Source organism: Syngnathus acus, chromosome 23 (assembly GCF_901709675.1).
Source record: "Syngnathus acus chromosome 23, fSynAcu1.2, whole genome shotgun sequence".
NCBI classification, from domain to species: domain Eukaryota; kingdom Metazoa; phylum Chordata; class Actinopteri; order Syngnathiformes; family Syngnathidae; genus Syngnathus; species Syngnathus acus.
In genome coordinates, this window is record NC_051107.1 from 845,567 (window position 1) to 865,329 (window position 19,763).

General features: G+C 42.5%; 2 protein-coding genes across 3 annotated transcripts; both read right to left on the minus strand.

Moving 5' to 3' along the window:
- Positions 1–495: 495 nt before the first annotated feature.
- lum (lumican) lies at positions 496–3,348 on the minus strand. Its single transcript, XM_037243781.1, has 3 exons — positions 3,157–3,348; positions 1,708–2,583; positions 496–1,621 (listed from the first exon to the last, which is right to left on the minus strand). The coding sequence occupies exons 2-3, from the start codon at positions 2,576–2,578 to the stop codon at positions 1,467–1,469; spliced, it is 1,026 nt and encodes a 341-aa protein (XP_037099676.1). The 5' UTR covers positions 2,579–2,583; positions 3,157–3,348; the 3' UTR covers positions 496–1,466.
- Positions 3,349–6,884: 3,536 nt separating this feature from the next.
- On the minus strand, positions 6,885–18,986 carry dcn (decorin). Of its 2 annotated transcripts, none has more exons than XM_037243780.1 (8): positions 18,781–18,986; positions 12,872–13,092; positions 10,729–10,841; positions 9,915–10,128; positions 9,713–9,826; positions 9,544–9,637; positions 8,965–9,103; positions 6,885–7,869 (listed from the first exon to the last, which is right to left on the minus strand). In XM_037243780.1, the coding sequence occupies exons 2-8, from the start codon at positions 13,086–13,088 to the stop codon at positions 7,669–7,671; spliced, it is 1,092 nt and encodes a 363-aa protein (XP_037099675.1). In that variant the 5' UTR covers positions 13,089–13,092; positions 18,781–18,986; the 3' UTR covers positions 6,885–7,668. The 2 variants fall into 2 exon arrangements, with proteins under 2 accessions (XP_037099675.1, XP_037099674.1); XM_037243779.1 differs by having other exon boundaries at positions 12,872–13,110; positions 18,781–18,975.
- Positions 18,987–19,763: the final 777 nt, after the last annotated feature.

Here is a 19,763-nt window from a genome sequence, read left to right on the forward strand (position 1 = left end):
CTGAAAGACATTTGGCCGGCCGACCTCAAGTAGTGTCAACGAGTACACAACAGACAAGGCTAAGAGCCAAACATACAGATTGCCATGTACCCGAGCCAGTTAGCCTAGCTAGTTCCGTTTGCACTCTGTTGTCCACATGAAAATTGATACATGCCCACAAAACTGTATTTGAGTCACAATTACCTCTTATAACTATCAAAATTGGCTAGCTGGCTAGCCAACTAGCTGAGAGCTTTGATACTGATGGTAGCGGCTAGCCATGTTAGTAAGCACAACGCTTTTTTTTTTAATAAACTATATCTCTGTCGGCACCCATCCAAATAATTCTACAAACTCATACATGCTCCCAGCAAGCTATGTTAACATAAAGCTAACACTGAACACTATTTTAACTTAACGAAATTCCACAAACGACTTTACTTAACTCTATGGTTTTTCTGACGTGTTTCAATGCGACCACACTTTATATCAAAAAGCTCCATTCATACTAATGTATTGGGAAAATGGTTTATTCGAACTGAGTTCCTCACAGTGAATTCATGAGCATTGCCTGTTCCAAAGTGGCTCCAAAACAAAGAAATGGAAATGAACCAGACATGATATGATTTGTGACAATGTCAGGTTAAGCCATTATAGACAACTTCCAGAACTGCAAAAGCTGTAGTTTATTATCAAACCAATGATACCATTTGAATTCATGCATGAAATGGAAAGAATACAAATCAGCAATGTGCATGACAAACAAATATGTGACGACTTAGCTTCATTGATTGATTGATTGATTGATTGATAGAACTTTATTTATCCCACAGTGGGGAAATTTTCTTGTCACAGCAGCGTACAAGAGCATGAGCTTTTGTTTGATTTTTCAAAAGTGAAGAAAGTACATTTAAATTTTAGTCATGATTACGCTGAATACGCGGACTTTTTTTTGCTGGCCCCTTGCACAGCAACGGCTTTATTAAAGACGATACTATACATGCTAAACACGGAACATACAATACAAAGACAAAGTGAAGCTACTATAGAGACTATGGAGATGCTAACATCATTGTTTACTCCGTATTGTCTCCGTTTGACAAGCTAATGTGTCCAATGGGAATGTTTGACGTGGTTTTTTTTTTTTTTTTTTTTAAATCAGTTACATGTGAGCAAGTTGGTGACTAGCTTCATCATTTAGATCGACAACAATGTGCATTCATCACCTCTTTTTGTCGTTACAAAGCTTTATTTCTATTAATATTTTTAGGATTATTTTCAAATTATTATTTTTTGTATCTACAAATACTTGGTATGGTAACTTTAACATGCCCTGCCATTATATACTGTCATAATTGATTTTAGATTTTCATTAAGAATTATACTGCTACTTTTTTTCTTGTCAGTGATTGTGTGATTGTTGAGGATTATTTCAACTAACGTTGAGTACATTCATAAATGATGGAGGGCAGGTGGAAGTAAGTTTCTTATTCAAACAGGATGTCGGAGGCCACGCGCAAGCAGTTGGAGGTTTCAGAGGGCATGCTGTGGGCTGTGATGTTGTTGGCATCCAGGCGCAGATGCTTCAGGTGGGAATAATTGATGGAGGTCACGTATTTGCAGAAACTTGACAAATCAAACTCTGTGAGAAAAGGAGAGGATTTGGTTAAAAATTGTGATGTTAACACAATAAATTTGAAGGAAGACAATGAGCCAGTGCCCACTCACTGTTGATCTCATTAGCTTGGAGGTACAGTTGCTCCAGCTGTTCGTTGATATCAGGAATGCTCTGCAGCTTGTTGAAAGACAGGTCCAGCTCCAACAGTGATGTTACGTTGAACACACCCTCTGGGATTCCGGAGTCAACCAGCTTGTTGTGAGACACCCTCAGGTAACGCAGACCCGGCACCTTACCCAGGTAGCCTGAGCTAATGCCGTCAATATCGTTGTAGTCAGCATATAGGATCTCCAGTGAGGCTGGCATACCAGCGGGCAGCTTCTTCAACTTGTTGTGGCTCACGTCAAGGGACAGCAGTCCCTTGGACCCTTTGAACGCGCCGGCGATGGCTTCAGAGGTGAGCTCATTGTGTTGTACGTTGACAGAGGTCAGATTTTCCTTGTCGTTCAGGAGACCAGAAGGGAACTTGTTCAATTTGTTGTGCGTCAACTTGAGCTCTTCGAGAGCCTTGGAAGGAGGGACCACTGGCTCAGTGAGAAGGTTGTGGCTGAATAAGAGTTTCTCCAGGGCGGTCAGTTTGTCGATGGTACCTGCTGCAATCTTCCCGTTGGTGATCTGGTTGTTATCGAGGACCAGCCACCGCAGTTCGGAGGTGACATTATCAAACACACCAGACTTTATTTCTTCGATCTCGTTATTATGGAGGTACAGGTACTTGATTCCTGAAGGAACCATCGGCACAGCTTTGAGCTTGCGGCTGTCACAATACATGGCGGTCGGGAAATTGACGGGACATTCGCACTCGCGGTCGCAGTTTGAGGTTGAGGGTCCTGAGAAGGCGGGTGACACATAGTCGTCGTCATACTGGCCTAGTGCCAGGCACACAAGCGCTGCCAACAGGTGTACACGGAGAAGAAACATGGCTTCTGCAAAAACAATGAGTAGCAGAGAAGATGTGAGGTGAAGATCAACAGAGCTTCAAGAACCAAAAAAAAAAAAATCAACCTAGGAGACTGATTCAACAGCACTGCCACACCCACTCCCCTGAAGCGTTATATAATCATTGAAGAGTTCAAGACTGGGAAACCCAAAGGAGCAATTTAAACCCTCGACAACGAATCATCTATCACCTTCACAGATTCCTGTGCCTACGGAGATAACGGCAGATGTAATGCAATTCAGATGTCCCAAAAATCCACAAAGGTGCCTGTGTGCTAAGTGCCTAGGGTCGTCATTTAGCACTTAGTCCTACCATTAATGGCAGTCCTGCAGAGGATGGACAAGCACAATAATTTCAAACTTGGCCCTAAACCATTGCATTTCCAAAATTATCTCCATAAATGCAACAAGCTCAACCCTCGAGAATTCCTTGCTACCCTTTTGTTCCATGCTTTATCTTAATCGCTACACCAGTCCAGAGGAATTCAAAAGCTCACATCCGCAAAACAATCAAATGGGCAATCGATCAGTCACTCTGTCCCTGCAACATACTTGCTTACCTGCGCTCCTCTCACGGCGTACTGTCTGTGTTGGGTTAGAGGGCCAATGGTGGTAGAACACTTTGGTGTTCAAAAAAGTAGACGTCTCTGGAGAAAAACACAGGAGAGAAAGACAGAGGGGGAGGAGAGAGAGAGCGAGAAAGACAGAGGGGGGAGATGGAGAGACATAGGGGAAAAAGGAGGAGGAGAGGAGGATGGCGGCTGGGAAATGGGAGGAGGAGAAGTGTTTTTTTGGGGGGGGGGGGGGTTATGGCAGTGATTGAGGAATTTTCCTGCAAATTCAGGCTGTAGGAAACCATAAATGTCATAAGGATGGATGCAAGTGTCCAAAACCAACAACAGGTGCAACCAGATCGATGGGTGTCATCTTTTTTGGAAGCATCCTGGTGATCACTTTGGTAAATGTGGTTGTGTGCCAAGTAGATTGAGGAAAAATCTGAAAACCCAGAGTCTTATGAGTAGGAATAAATTCTCAGTTTTGGAAAGCCTGACAAAACGCTGCCACGAGACGGCCGGAAAAATCTTACATAAGATAGAAACTGCAATACCAAGTACTTTTAGAAGGGAACTAGAAGCAGATCGCATCCATCTCATGTTTCTTTTAATGTTTTTATACAAACACTGCATTCTTTCCTCTCAGCACATTTGGATTTGGAAGGCCAACAATTGTCTGACTAGACCACAGGTGTTAAACTCAAGGCCCGGGGGCCAGATATGGCCCGCCACATCATTTTGCGTGGCCCACAAAGACAAATTGTGCATCAAATTCGTGTGTCATTACTAACATTGCAAATTGTCTTCACTTTTAAGAATATCTGGGGTTTTTTTTATATTTGACCAGTTTTTACTAGTCTGATTTGAAAATGAGTTATTTGTCAGTTTGTTTTGTAGCTTTGACTGTATATAGTATGAGGTGCTCATACATTTATTTGGGTTGACAGTCATAATGGCCCTCCAAAAGAAACTATGACTACAATGCGGCCCGCCAAAAAAAAGAGTTTGACACCCATGGACGATACCCTCCTAATGGTTCTCTATTGAGAACGGAATCTGGGGGGTTTTACCTTCTTGGGGGAAAACTTTGGGGCACAGGAGGGAAGATGAGCCAAAGGCCTCCCCCATTTATTGGAGAACGTTCATCACCCTGTCAAAACACGGCAGGATGTCACGGCGGCTGCTTTTGATTGGTCGCACTCTGCTCTGTTGCTCCACCAGACGGAGAATCCAGTGCCCTGTCAGAGAGACTGATTACACACATGTTCTAAGCATTACCTCCACCAGCGAGATTAGGTTTCACCGCCATTTGGTAGACTTTGCGGACTTCGCGTTGTACAGGTTGACGCACTTTAGGATTCTTTTGCTTTGGATGAGGTTTGTGTTCTACCAACTAGTTTGAGATGTAGGTTTTCATAACAACTAACTCCACTTGGGGAGTCTAACCTTGCCCAAGGCAGACAAAGTGGAAAATGAATGGATTGAGAACTGAAGTAACAATCCTGGGCAGACACTTCATTGAGAAAACTGTCTGATTTTCCTTGGAAATATACAAAAAAAAGGTTCAGGTATTTGGTACCAGCTGATGTGATTTGTCCTTTATGGTCAAAAACATTTTCAGTCCTTTTCAAAACCTTTAGCATATGAACAAATGTTCTTTCTTCATAGACTGTCAAAAGGTTGCATTTTTAGCTAATAGTGTTACGCTAATGCTAACCACAGAAAATATCCAATGACTAACAGCCAATGCAATACAAAATAAATTGTGTAGCTATTCACACAAATCCATCTCCATTATTAATCTGGTTAATTCATTTCTGTGTGTGCGTTAGACCTGGCAATAATAAAAATCGTTTTATGTAAATTTGTTTTATTGCTGTTGCACTGGGAAAAGAATGCTTCCCAGACCTACCGACACGCTCACCGAGTGAATAAGTGCAGAGAAACGTTCCAATGCAACGCACATTGTTGGGAATTATGTCAAATATTATCATTAGATTCTATGAAAATGTGGAAGATTTTTGCTGTTGTGACAGTTCGAGTCATGAGTTGTTTGAAACCTTTTGAAACAATAACATCTTTGATTGAAACAATAACATCACTTTTGTTTTAACTAAAATCATGAGTGCATTTGTGTAAACCCCACCCGTTAATTCTCTGTGTGTGTCTGCTTCCGCCCTTTTGCAAAAGTCGTTGGCCAATGAAGACAACTCTCTGCCTCTGATGAAATTCTTTGTGTAGATGTTAGTGAACCCAACACACATGCTCCGATGGGGCTGTTCACAGAGCCAGGCACACGCAGTATTAGCAAACACGGATATTCTGGGACGCCTTGGCACTGACACACTGAGTCCTCTAATAAACTCTCAGACAAGCAGTCAGACGCCACCTTCTGTCCCTGCCGTGCGGCCATGTGGTCACTGCAAGCCCTCGTGGTGCCACATGTGCTGCACAAGCCCAGAAGAGAACCTCCACCAGTGATAAGACTATTATTGGAGGGGTTGGTTTAGATCATTCTAATGGGATTTGGTGTCAGATTTTAACAATCGACGCCATGAATCCGTGACGCATCTGCTGGAGTTCAGGGTACATTTGAAACTGGCTGCGAGGATCGATTGAGCGTGTGACCAAAGCAAATGGAAAAATGATTTCCCTCACCCCCCTTTAGTCTACATGACACGTGAATGAAACTGACGTTGGAGCCACCCGCTGAATTATGGGTAATGAGCCTTGGGGAGGCAATTAGGCTTACAGGACTTGACGACAGACAAATTGAGTGTGTGTTTTTTTGTGTAGGCGTTTGTGTGCGAGTCAGAGAATAGCAGCAATGTTCCTAACTTCCACATGGGGGCAACAGACTGATGCATGAGGAAACCTAGTCCACACCAAAATATTCACCATCCCCAACATCTTCTGTGGTTTCTGTTTCAGGCTTCATTGAGTAAATATGTCAATACTCATTACTTATTTTTCAGTGATACAGAAAATGTGCGTCACACAATGAGAATATTTGTTTGGTATCAACAAAAAGGCCAAATGAGTCAATAGTGACAGATGCCATCTGGTGGCTGAGATTCACTTGGGGGGTATGTGGACTATCATTTCTGGTTTGGTTTGTTGTAAACCATTTCGAGCTGGTTTGATTCCACGCGTTGACATGGAAACCAATATAATGACAATATAAATACCTGAAATGGACTCCGCTCCTCCTGGCAACCCTTGCACCTTGTCATCGTCACCATCAGAAAGCACTTCTTGGTTTTCTACCATCTCTAGATGGAGCCACCATTCCAGGCTTGGTCCTCAAGTTGAAGTCCTGAAAAAGGTACGTTTGATCCCAGCAGCCTGTTTTTCAGGGCTACTGTTTTCACAGATGTTGCAGCAGAAGATCGATGTCGATTTTCAACCGCAAAGGGCTTATTTGAAGCTAAACGCTTTGTCTCACCCACTGTGTCCCGCTCCATTTCATTAACGTAAATATTCCCACAGTCTCTCGAGAGCTCTAAATCACAGAGGCCGAATGTGCTCCTTGTGTCAATATTTTTTTGTCTCGGACCATAAAAGTGGTCACGTAAAGTTAGGCGCTGCAAAGGTGGCGTTTCCTGCTCGCTAGTGGACCAGGATGTGGTATCATTCTGGAGTCCTTTTCTACGACCAACTTACCTCTTGGCTTTGTTTCCCAGGAAGTGTTTGATGACAATGCACAGTTTGTGTCATTACAACCATCGCAAAGGTTTTCCATGAGTATTTTTATTCTTTCAGGACACCTTTAGCGGGAGCTCCCTGCTCTGGAGATGTTCCTGATATATTAATTAAAAGCTTAAGCTATGATAAGTGCTTGTGCCTTTTGTATGCCACGAGAGGTTTTATACAGTATTTATATACAGTGTCTATACATACATTTCCACACCAACTTAGGGGTGCTGCGGTGCACCCTCTTCTTGAAACAAACAAAGTAGGGGAAAGCACATTCGGAGGTGAATCCAGAATAAAAGCATGCATATAAATTTTTGGGCATGACATTTAAAACATATATGGTTTATTCTAAATTTCGAAAGGAATCTTGTTTCTCACTGGACAGCAAAAACGGAAAAGGAGAGATGAGTTTTGAGCGGAAGGAAGTGATGGAAGTCACGCTTCTTCAACACAGAAATGACTGAAAACTTTCTCGGCTTTGCCGCCTGCTCCACAGGCCTCGTCTACAAAAGAAAAAAAAGATAACTGTCCCGTAGGATGCACGTGACTATGCTACAGTATGAGTGTGAAAATATAATGCAGCTCTGCAGTGCGTGTTTTCTGCAAGCCGTTTTTACTGTCAACTGAAGCTGAGCTGATTAACGGTAAAATAAAAACAACAATGTAATAGAACAAAAATGTGCTTGAGGTCCATGATCAATATCAGGGGGGAGTTGGGTCAGAGTGATGACACACACACTTTCATACTCATTTACAAATGCACACTTCCTCTGTGGTGGTTGTGGTGGTGAAGAATAGTGAGTGTTGGGGACAGAGCCCTCTCTACTTCTTCCTGTAGTTGCCCAGCTGGATGGCGGAGCGGTCAAAGACACAACGGAAGGTGATGGGCTGCACTTCCCAGTAGGGAACAGGATTGCTGAAGAGGCTGATGCCCGAGTACATGGCCTTCTTTGTATTGAAGCCGGGAGGGCAGAAATCCTCTATTCCCACCACACCAATCTTGTTGGCATGGAGGTAGACCACCTGCGGGAAGGGAGTGAATTAAGGCCTTCAAATTTAATAATTAATTGACAAATAATCGATTAGCATATTAATCAACTATTTTAATAATTGAGTAATCATTTAGAATTGTCCAAATCCTCTAACAGTAATTATTTATTAACTTTTGTAGTCATTCATGAAAAAAAACTTTTACTTTAATCAAACAAGACATTTCTAAATGTCTGCTTTTACTTCTGTAAACAATAACCGCACCAGTAACTGAATCAGTTTGCTGTGTAAAAGATAATTTATTTTGTTTGGTATGTTTAATGATTATTTAGTTGATTTTATTGATAAACAATACCTAATAAACAATAGTGAATGGGAAATTTGTTTTGTAATACACTGATGCAGAATAAAAATGTTCCGATTAATCGATGCAATAATCGATAGAATAATCTAGAAGTATTCGATAGTGACAGCACTGATAGTACTCGAGTTAATTAGTTACAGTGTACAACCATTGTTTCCAATTTATAATAATCACTCTAGATGACAAGCTAATTTGATCAGAATGCTACTCCGGAAACCAAGATGTACATGTAAACTACCAGGATAGTCAAGAAAACCGAGGCCAAGCAATCCAAATTTGGATTCCCTGAAAAAGAAAATGCTGACCAAGTTTCATGGCAATCAGTTGAGTTATTTTCGCCAAATCCTAACCACTCCAAAATGTTGCTGCTTGAGCACATAACTCAATTAAAACTCACAGAGGTATTGAGACACGCACATTTATATAACAATAGTAAAATATAATGAGCAATCTCACAAAGTGGATGGTTGCGAAATATTCCGACTCATTTCCAATGAATCCCGCAAAGAAACTGTTTCTCACGAGAGCCAGCCATTTTGGGGTCTCGCAAATTCTTGCGCAAATGGGGTGAAACATGCCATGATTGTCTTTTCAGAACATGAAACGTTTTAAAAGAGAGAAAACACATTTGAAAAAAATAGGACGTTAGCGGTCCTAACTGAATCCATGTGACGATGGTTTGCGGTGCGGCTTTGATCAGAACAAACAAGCCGTGGGTCGTTGCTAATTAGCTGGAACCCAATCATTGTAATCACGAGTCTAACCTGGATGTATTTGTGGTCGGGCAGGCCGGGGGGCACGGTGGTCAGGGCGTTGTTGTCGAGATGGAGCTCCCGCAGGTGGGGGACGTTCACCATGGTGCCGTTCTCCACCAGGCTGATCTCATTATGGCTCAGACCCAGCCTGTCGGGAACAAGTGACATCAGCACTTATCTCATTGTATTATTATCGTACAGAAGTAGTAGCCAGTGAGAATATTAGAACATGGAAACAGTCTTCTTGCACCTGTCGCTGTCCCATTCCAACTTAAGTATGACAAAATGGAAAGTGAAACACATTCTACTGGTGCTGAAACAAAGCTCTCTTTGTTCATTCCCAATTTTCCACAGGTCATTTTATGTCCAAACCAATCATTTCGACAATCCCACAACTATCGCTTGCTTTGCCAATTTGTATTCAAGGAGATGAAGAGATTTGAAAAGGATGAGAAATCCCAAATCTATTGTAGTGTCAATCTAGAAGGAAGTGAGGCCCAAATATAGACTGCAAACTAAGAAGAAAGTCCATCAATTCTGGCAGACCAGATTGATGTGTAAACGAGAGAAACAAAACACTTCTAATACTTGGCCAGCTGCTTGAGTCCCTTCATACTCTCAGCGGTGAGCTTGGAGATTTTGTTTCCATCCAGGTGAAGTTCTGAGAGTGAGTTCGGCAAACCTTTGCAGAAAAAAACAACACCGTGGAGACATCATTGCTGAAGCTGAAAAAAATCGTGTTAAATTAACAGAGTACCTTTGGGGATCTCCGTAATCTGAGTGTCCGCAATGCGAATATAGGAGACTCTCTTGAGGTCAGCGAAAGCGCCGGAATCAATCCCTGCGCTCTTCAGTGGGTTGGATCCCAGCTCTGAAATGAGAATTTAATCATGGGAAGTATGCGGACAATATGCATTCTCTGTGGAATACACAACGGACGTTTGCTGAATTTGATTTACCCATGACGATGACCTGGGACATTCCCTGGAAGGAGGCCTTCTTGATCTTAGTGATCTCATTCTCATGGATGCGTAGCTCCTGCAGACTCTTGGGCATGTTGGCTGGCATCTCCTTCAGATTATTCTTGGACAGGTAGAGGCGCTGCAGTTTGGTCAGTGGGTTGAGGGCCTTGGCGTGGATGCTGCTGATCTTGTTGTTCACCAAGATCAACGCCTGCGAATGGAAGAAAATTGGAAACTTCAACGAGTGCTCTGTTTCCAATCAGCACAATACTTCTGCATTGTAATTTGGAGGAATGACATAACCGGAGGACATGAATCAAGCCAGACCACAATGTTTTGCCAAGCCTATAACCATGTGTTCACACATCATAAAAAAATATTTTCCTAGGCAGGTACCGCCCTGCACCATCCGACTCAATGTTTGGTCTTGTAAACACAAAATAAGCTAGTTTAAGTCCTTCCAGAATTCTGACATTTACATATCAAGTTTCTCAAAAATATCGTATTCCTCCAAGGTCATTGTAAACTTTTCCATGACATACAGGGAGCTTATCAGTCGTCAGCACAAAGAGGGGGGGGGGGGTTGTCTTCTGCTGTTCCACGCTCGTGTAAACAGACAAGAGACGATGCGAGGAATGTGGCACATTCAGACAGAAGAACCAGATCTCAGAAATTGGCACGTGAATTGTTTCCGTGCACCTGGCGGCTGAGAGAGTGGCGGTACCAGAGGATTCGCCACTTTCATTGGACCTGGTGAATTCGTTAGTCGGTAGGTGTGTGGAAACCGAAAGACAAATCCGAGCTCCCTTACATGTAGCCCTTTGAGGTTCTTGAAGTCGTTCTCCTTAATCTCAGTGATCTTGTTATTCTGCAGGTCGAGAAGGGTGGCGTCATCTGGGATGTCCTTGGGAACCTCCTTCAGACCTGGAAAAAAAAGATCCGGACACACTAAGTAAAATAACTCAAAATGTTACTACATTTGAATGCTCACCAGGATTCGAAATTCTTACATCCCTCAATCACTTTTTAGATAAATATTTTGAGTCCACAGAAGGTCCAAAAGGCTCAGTCCCAAGTGACCAAATAACATTCAATGTTCTCCGAGGCACACATGGCAGGAAATGGAACTGGAAACAAATTTCCTGAGCGACATACCTGCATGCCAACCTCAGGTTTTAGCATCACATGACCCGGGCCGCGGACGCCTCGCAAAACCGACACCTGCGCTCAAGACGAGAGATGTTTTGAAGGAGAGGCATCTGGCGGTTACAGCGTTTTGCCATCTGTGGCAACACGCAACGGGTTCATTTCCATTTGAGGGGTGAATAAACTGTTAATGTTTTCCAGGTCTGGTTTGAGGTTTGAGCTCCTCAACCCATTCTAACAGATTTATTTCACATTAAACTTAAAAAATATTGCCGTAAAACAAAGGGTGTGGCCCAACTGGATATAGTAAACTTTACGCAACACTTGAAATCTGGCGGCCAATATTGTGTCGAGTATGACAAATCAGTAGGCGATTGACGTCCAGGAAATGGATAAGAGAAGTACTGTAAGTCTCGCCCCCGTAGTTTTCCATCATCATGAATCACACCGCTTGATAGCGAAGCCGTTTGAATCACTTCCAATACGTTAAGCAGATTTTCTCACCAAGTCTGTGACAGTGGATCACGACAATGTGCAGTTTCTGATTGATGAGTATTTGGTCGGGTACAAACTGTGCACTCAGCAAACAATGGCTCTGGATTGTTTGACATTAAACAATCAAATCCATGTCCTGAAAGTTGAAACCCTGCCAAAGTTTGGTTTTTGCTTCTAATCAACCCAGGCGGGAGGCAAACTAGCTCCTGGGAGTTAGCTTGTTTACCTACCAGAAAGCATGCTAGCTCCTGTGTGTTAGCCTGTTTACCTGTCGGTTGATTAGAAGTACTTGTGGCTAAAGCAAAACTGGCAGGGTTTCTGGACCTGGATCTAACACCTCTGCATTAGAGGTGGCTCAGTACTCGCATTCCGTCCTAAAGACTTGTAAAAAAAAAAAACACCCGAAGAGAATGAAAAAATAAGAAGTTAACAATCTGAATAATTTCCTTGTCAAGATATTGACAAGATCTGGAATTTGTTACTCAAAAAATGTACCACAGGGATGGGTTGATTGCAGAGTGAAAATCTTTCTACAGCATGTACGAGACAACATAAGGACCTTTAACTTGAGTGGCCCCGCCCCCAGGAAACCACTTGCGTCATTCCACTAATTTTAGTCATAATGAAAGTCACCTGTCACCCTTGTGTTTGGTGTACCACTTTTAACAGTCACATGTTTCTAATCAACGTACACGGACGAAGCCTCCTGGTGGCTCTCCACTTCATGTTATTACCATCGCCACGACAACAGCCACAGTGTTTTCCTAACCCTTGCTAAGTGTCGTTTGAACCCAGTTGGGTACTGCTACCATGGACTTCATACATAATGTTTATGTTGAGTATGTCGGTCGCCTGTGTGGCTTTAAAGAATCTAGCCATGGAGTACTGATGCAATGGAATACTGTTTGCCCATTATCAGAACATCTCAGTAAAGATAGTTGTTCTGCACTCGGTGTTTTACGATCACCCACCCAGTTTTTCCATGACTCTTCGCTTTACCCTGAAAGCGGAAGGAGCGATTTTTCTTGTATATGCTGTACGTCAGCTTAGACAAACATGGAAGATAACGTTGGGGTAAACTGTTGTGACTGTGGAGTGTGAATGTGGTCTTTAAGTGGTCTCTTCGAAGAACATTTGGACTTCATTAACATTGGACTGTTCATCCATTCCAGGCCTATCAGTAACACAATTTCCTCTCATCGGATTTAGACTGTGAAATGCTGCTGTTTAAGAACTGAAAATCTCTTGCGGTGTCGGGTGGATGGATCAATAACCCCAACACCAGGAAATTTTACCCAACCTAGTGGTCTTACCGAGGTCGGAACACTGGACCACACGCAGGTGGCACTGGCAACGGAATGGGCACTTGGATCCTAAGGGCATCGTAAAGGATTCATCCACGTCTGTGGGCTCCTCGGGCAAAGCCGAGCCGGGTTCATCCTCCATCATGAAGTCTAGGAAGCCAGACTGGCGGAAGGGAAGCGCCCAGCAGGCAGTGACCAAGAGTAGAGAGAGACAGGCCGACCTCATGGTGCTGCTCGTGGAGTGGAACCTGCAGAAAAAGGGACAAATGTCAATGGATTTCTTCACCTTGGAAATGAAATCGGATTATACTGTAGTTGTCCAGTAAATAAAACAGGTGAAGGGAGATGATGATGGTGATGTTGAAGGTTAAAGCTAACAGATGGTGTTTGAAGGCCATAGCAGGTTAAAAGCTTGGTTGTCATTGGACAAACTCGACCTGCTTGTCACTCAGAGGAGCAGACAAGATGTGTCATGAAGACTTTTTGTGATGGAAATTATTTCGACTGAAGATTTTTTATCTTCTGTTTATTTGTGATGTCATTCATTCTATTCATTTTTATACAAGACAATTAAATATGGTTTTCAATATGTGGGGTGCGAACCGATTCAAGGACAGTTTTTTTTAACGATTTTATTTGATAAACATTACATATATGAGACATAAGAAGTTGATTCATTTATTCAGCACAGTAGTTGTGATTATTTTAACATTTAAAGCAATACCATGATGAAGACAACTTTTGTTGTCACAGAGTGAGTAAAAGACGATAGTAGATACAACCACGCATTTACGGCTGTTTTGATTTTTTGTTCGATTGGCAAACTGAGTAAACCGCCCCTGTGAATTAAAATAAAATTTCATTCGGATTCAGCCTTGTTTATTTCGATTGAGGTATTTATATGGAGCTTTTTCATTCCGTTTGAGCATTCGGTATCATTCAAAGCAGAATACATGTGAACCCGGCAAGTGATTAAAAATTCCAAAACGTGCATGAGCAAAGTTTGTTAAATGCTCTCCAGTCAATATGATGTAATGCGCAGCATTAAGACATTTTTGGTGATCTTATATAGCAAGACTTTGATGTGATGAATATGACCCCAAGGGGATTATAACATGATTTATGAAAATGACATAATGAATCATATTGCAGTAAAAACGACATGATGAATTGTCATACTTTCTTAATTAAAAATGTTACTTTATGGTATATTTTGTGCTATACTTTGATTTTCACCAACAATCAATAATGCATAGTTATGCAATAATTGGCTTATCTAAAATTGTAACAATTCGTCCAACAATACAACTGATGAGGTAATAAAAATGTAAATTGTTTTCGACTGCCATTTTTTACAATTTTCCTGTTTCCAACCGCAACACACACTCGCTGACCTTTCGCAACGCAGTGACCCGCCAGTCTTCCTTCCATGCTTTGTAGTCTCTCTAAGCTCCCTAATGAAAGGGCACACATGAGCCACATGTGGCTAACAAATGATTTGGGGCAAGCGGGATGCAGAAACCGAGGCGTTTGCCACCGATTGACTGTTTATGCGCTTGTATAATCCGACGGCATCTATCCGGCGCTTGAAAGTGTGAATTTGTCAATTCGAGATGAGGTTACGTGGGGCCGCAGGGATGACAGTTTGACCCAAGCCATAATGATAACCCATGTCCGGCAAAAATGCCGCAATCCCAGTCTTCAACCACTTCCATAAAACTGTAAAGGACCAGCATTAGATTAGTAATCTTTTTAAAGAAAAGCCACATAGGTTTAAATTGCTTTGCTTGCTTGCCTTATTTTCTAATGTTAGTTGCAACAAAGGCTTCTTGTCTGTGCTTCAAGAGATCCAGAGTACATGTTGTTCCACTTTCCTCACAGGCTGAGTCATCTTGGCCATGTCAAGCGCTCTTATCTCAAAAGAAGTACATATTCAGCAGAAAAACTAAAGACATCTTGTCTGCACACATGGTGGGCCAAGTTCTCTGCAAATGCCTTTAGGTTGTTTGTTTAGGGTGAGGTACTTCATTGGAAATGTTCATTGTTGGGATTGGACGCACATCTGGCAGCATCCAACGACTCCGAGCATCGCGTGGAATAACAGCTTTCACCGTTAATTAGTCAACCGTGTCTATCGCTTCTGACCCGTGACGTCTGCGCACGCCCGTCCACCATTTTGTCCCCGTAAAGATTTCGTCACCCTTCTGCCAGACAGCCAGTTTTCCATTGCAGCTAATCCCGACTGTAAAACAAGAGTGCTGCAGGATCTGACACTTGGTTCGTTTATCTTTTTAGGCCACGCACCATCTCCCCCAAAAATCCACAGAGCTATTTTGTTTGATGTTTCTGTTTGATTTGATAAAACATGGAGTCTTTTCAGCAGGGGAGTGTGGGGTGCGTCAACTGTCAGGATGTTGGTCAAAATGTGCTCTTTACATTTTCATTGATCTCAAGTTCAACTAGCTTTTTCAAATCATGCTTTTTTTGTGTGTGTAGGGTGGGGCAACCAAGTTCAAAAACAGAAATGGTGCATCCCCTCCCAAGAAAACAGCGTGAAAAGGGTTGCTTAACAATTTTATTGATATAAAACATTGTTTAGTTTGTTCCAATTATTTTTTTTGCTTTTATGAAATGATAATATTTGAACGCGCACCTCCGCACACCTGATTCCCCAAAAAACTGTATTCATAGGCAGTAGCTCAGTTTATTTAGGTTTGTGTGGCTAGACACGAGGCCTTTATTGATTTATTGGGTTCGTAACTCCACACACTGCAGATGTTGTAATTTGATACCCCCCACCCCCATAAACATTTCCTAAAAAATGAGCGAAGGGGTGCACCAATTCGGTCACGATTTTGAAGCGGATACTTAACACTCCCAATCATATAGAACTTTTAAACGATTGTTTTTGGTTTTACTGATAAATATCTGGCACCATCTAACGTAAAATCATAGATGGCGCACCACCTCAGAAAACTTAGCATTTTTGATTATGTAAACAAAAGAGATGAATTTACTCAACATTGCACTTTTAATCTGATGCACCCCCCTGGAAGGTGTGCACCCACCCCCAAGGATTACAGTCTGGGAATCCCATTTTTTGGTCCGCTGCCTTTTATGTGTTCCAAATTGTACTGTGTGATGGCGGTGCACCGGATTACAAAGTGTAACTGCGGACACACATTTCCATGGTGTTTTTTTTTCCTACAAGCAATCCTGCAAAAAATTAGGGAGGGGTGTGCCATCTCTGTCAGGATGGCTTCAAATGTATCAAAACAGGCTGGCAGGGTTTGTGAAGCAGCATGTGGCTTATCATTATTTTTTAAGGTCACTCTATCTTTAGGTTAAGTGCAACCATGATACTCAGCCGACCTTGATATGCTGCATTTTGCATTTGCACTGTATAATGCCTCCTCTTTCTTGTCTTGAATGAGCTAGAACAACATGAAACGACCTGCTAGATTCGCGGCTGCTCGGTCTTGTGGAGAATCCGCTGATAGCAGGACACGTGTCAAAACGTGCCGCAACACGCCTCCACCCCAAACACTTCTTATCGGGATCGCAAAGAAAAAATGTTTCTCCCCCGCTTTAAAAAAAAAAAACTGTTTATGTTTTGTCTCTCATCCAGTGAGCAAGGATATTTTCACAGAGATGATTGCTGATAATTTTTCACGGCATTCCTTTTTAAATAGGGTTGTAATATTTCCCAGCTGTGGCTTTATGTGTGTATGTGTGTGTGTGGCAGGTACTGCAGGGACTTACCATCGGGAGGATTTAGCTTTTTTTAAACATGCTTTTTGGTTGAGTCATCACAAGTTCTAAAATGTCCACCTAATCTTTCAAGTGGTTAGCTATTAGCTAAGCCCAAACCATACTGTGTTATGCACCCCCTTAAAAAGCCCCACCTCAAAACTGGCACTGCCCCTCAATCCTATATGTAACTAAAAAAATCCAACAGCCAGTTTAAAAGCATCGTGAAAGATTTTTTTTCTGGCTTAAAAAAACATTATACTACATTATTTGATATAGATCCAACACAAAGTACATACAGAGCCAGTATCGGCGATACTGGTACCAATATTGATTTTCTTGATACTCAATGTAAACTTTTGTCTTCAGGGTGCTTCTGAGGTATTAAAAACTTATATTGATTCAATCCTGAGTACATGAAAGACTATCACCGATATCGATATAATTTTTTTTATGATTAAGGGGTGATAAAACCAAGCCATTATCTTAAGGATACTGCATGATTTGGTATCATTACCATAAGAAGTCAATCCCAATATTCTTTTGAATAGATAAGGTCAACACATCATCAATTGGTGAAATCAGAGTGAATTTAAACTGGTATCGATCAATACCGATGTTCAGGTACCTGGGGTGGTGATGTTTCTGAATTTGGCATTTATACTGGAAATGATCTATATGTTCTACATAATTGATATTTTAACGTGACCAACAAACTGAGGCGTCCTCCAAGTCAGTCCCATCCCCCCTTCATGGCAGAAAACGTGGCCCCGGCACTCCTAATGAATCCCAGACAGGAAGCAGAGCTGGCTCACGTGATTTTCCACTTCATTCACTTTTGTGTCATTTACCCAGTTTACATTCGACTTTTGACAAGACTGAAGGAGGCCATACTGTCCTTGCGTTGATGCTGTTCCCAAGGTCATGGGACATTTAAAACACGTGTCCCTTTTAACCCCCACTTCCAAGCCTCAAGCCTCCTCATCCTCCTCCCACATGGTTGTGATGAAAGTTTCTGGAAATGTTCCCGACGACGGATTTCTGACCTATCGGGGATTTCACGAGAGAACATGTGCAAACACTCAAGAGTGGCTAAACAAGACTCCCCTTATAGGACAATAGAATGAACAATTATTGGGATTTTTTTTCGACCATGTTTCTACCCCCACCCAATTCCATCCACCCGTCGCTTTTGGTATGTTCCTCTTCTCTGTTTGATCCTCCTAAGCAGAAAGACATGTGCAACTCACATTGTTCTTTAACTTTTGGATTCCAGATGGAAAAGAAGAGCCCAAGATCTCATCTGCAAAAACCTTCCATTCACTCGTCTGCTTTAAATGTTAAACATCTGCTTGGCTCCATGCTGATTGTCCTCCAAGCCCAGATTTCCATCACTTTTGTCTGTTTTTTTTTTTCCTCCACTGCAGCTGAGTCCTATTAGTTCTTTTGCTGCTGGCAAAGAGGATGTAATGAGTTAGCTGAGCCCTCGCAATGATAGAGGATGGAAGCTGTACAATTACAGAATTAATGGCAGGTACAAGGTTTTTTTTTCTCATCAAAGCCTTTAAACTGGCCCTGGAGCAATTTGGCTTCAACAGAGAAGCAGTGCGTTGGAGGAGCATTTTTTTTTTTGACAGATAAGAGGTTTGCTGGTGGAAAAACAAGCCATTATTAATATTAATGGAGTGAATCATCAGTGAGAAATGCTTTTCCTCATTTATGCAGCAAATCCAAACATTTTTCCAACACTAATGACAACAGGCGCCCTTCCCCCGGAGTCCAGTTCTCTCTGTGTAAACACAGAAAAATTAGATTTTCAAGTCGTCGACACCCAGGAATGCAGGAGGTTCCACACGGGCTCCATCTAAACAATCAATCGGCCAAGTGTCAAAACAGTCCACTTGGCTACGAGAAAGGATGAATTGGATGGAATAATAGGCCAAAAGGGGGGAGAGTGAGGGGCCAGCATCAACAGGCACCTACCACACCCCCTTTACCCGTGCCTGAGTAGAATTTCAAGTGGGATTCAGAAAAGCTTGCAAAGACATAGACGAAAACTCGACATAAAACAACATCATCTAAAAAACCTTCCGATTACTTTTCAACACTTTTCCCCCCCACAATTCCCATCATTCTCCCTAAAAAGTAAAAAGGATGCCACAACCAACCTGTTCCCGGGAGAAGCAGAAGGTAAAGAGCAGAGGCTGGAACTCCCCGAAAAAAAAAATTCCAGGCGAGTTTGTTTTTTCGGGGGTGGGGGGATGAGACAGCGAAAAAGCGGCTGCTCGGGCCTTTGGGGTAATTGGACTCGGGAGCGCTCGACAGCGGAGATCAAGCAGGTGTGCTCTGTCACAACAAGGGGAGGGGAGAGAGACACGGACAGAGGAGAGAGAGAGGAGAAAGCAAGAGGAGGGGAGGGCAAAGACCCGAAACAATTGGTGGAGCCCAGGCAGTGAAAACAGCTGGAAAGCGAAGACGAAGGAGAGGAAGGAGGGGAAGAAAGGGAGAGTTGAGCAGTGATTCAGCTGGCAGCCACTGAGACATCTGGTAATGATAGGGAGGACTTGAAAACTCCTTTGCTTCATTCTCATTAACACACTCCTGCCTAATTTATTCCCATTATACAACCTATTTAGAACAACCATAATCAGGGTTACAATCCACAGAAGTCAAGAAGGAGACATCCTGTGCTCCATCTCTAATGACTTGGTTCATCAAATGCTAGTTTTGCTGGTGTCACTACCAGCAAAAGAATAACAAAAGCAGCCAAGATTCAAAAAGACAACATTTTGGTTACTAGGCAACCTGAGCCACAGCAAGACCAGCAACCTGGTGAGACCAGCAAGACTTGTGTCACCAGATCCTGTCAAGACTCCAACAAGATGCTGGACCTACTGGGTAGCTGTGGCTTAGTTCAAAGAGCGACTTGTTTAGTGACCAAAGTTTGTTTTGTTTTGCTTTTTGCTGGTCTTGCGAGTGACACCCGCAAGACTAGCACGAAAACCCGACAAAAACCCAACAAAACTATACTGGTCCATGCATGCTTTTTTTCCCCAACAGGGTTGGTATCACTTTCTAGAACTCAGAATTTAGCCCCCGAAGCCAGTTTCCAGAGATGGGGACTCGAGTCACTGTGACTTGGACTCGAGTC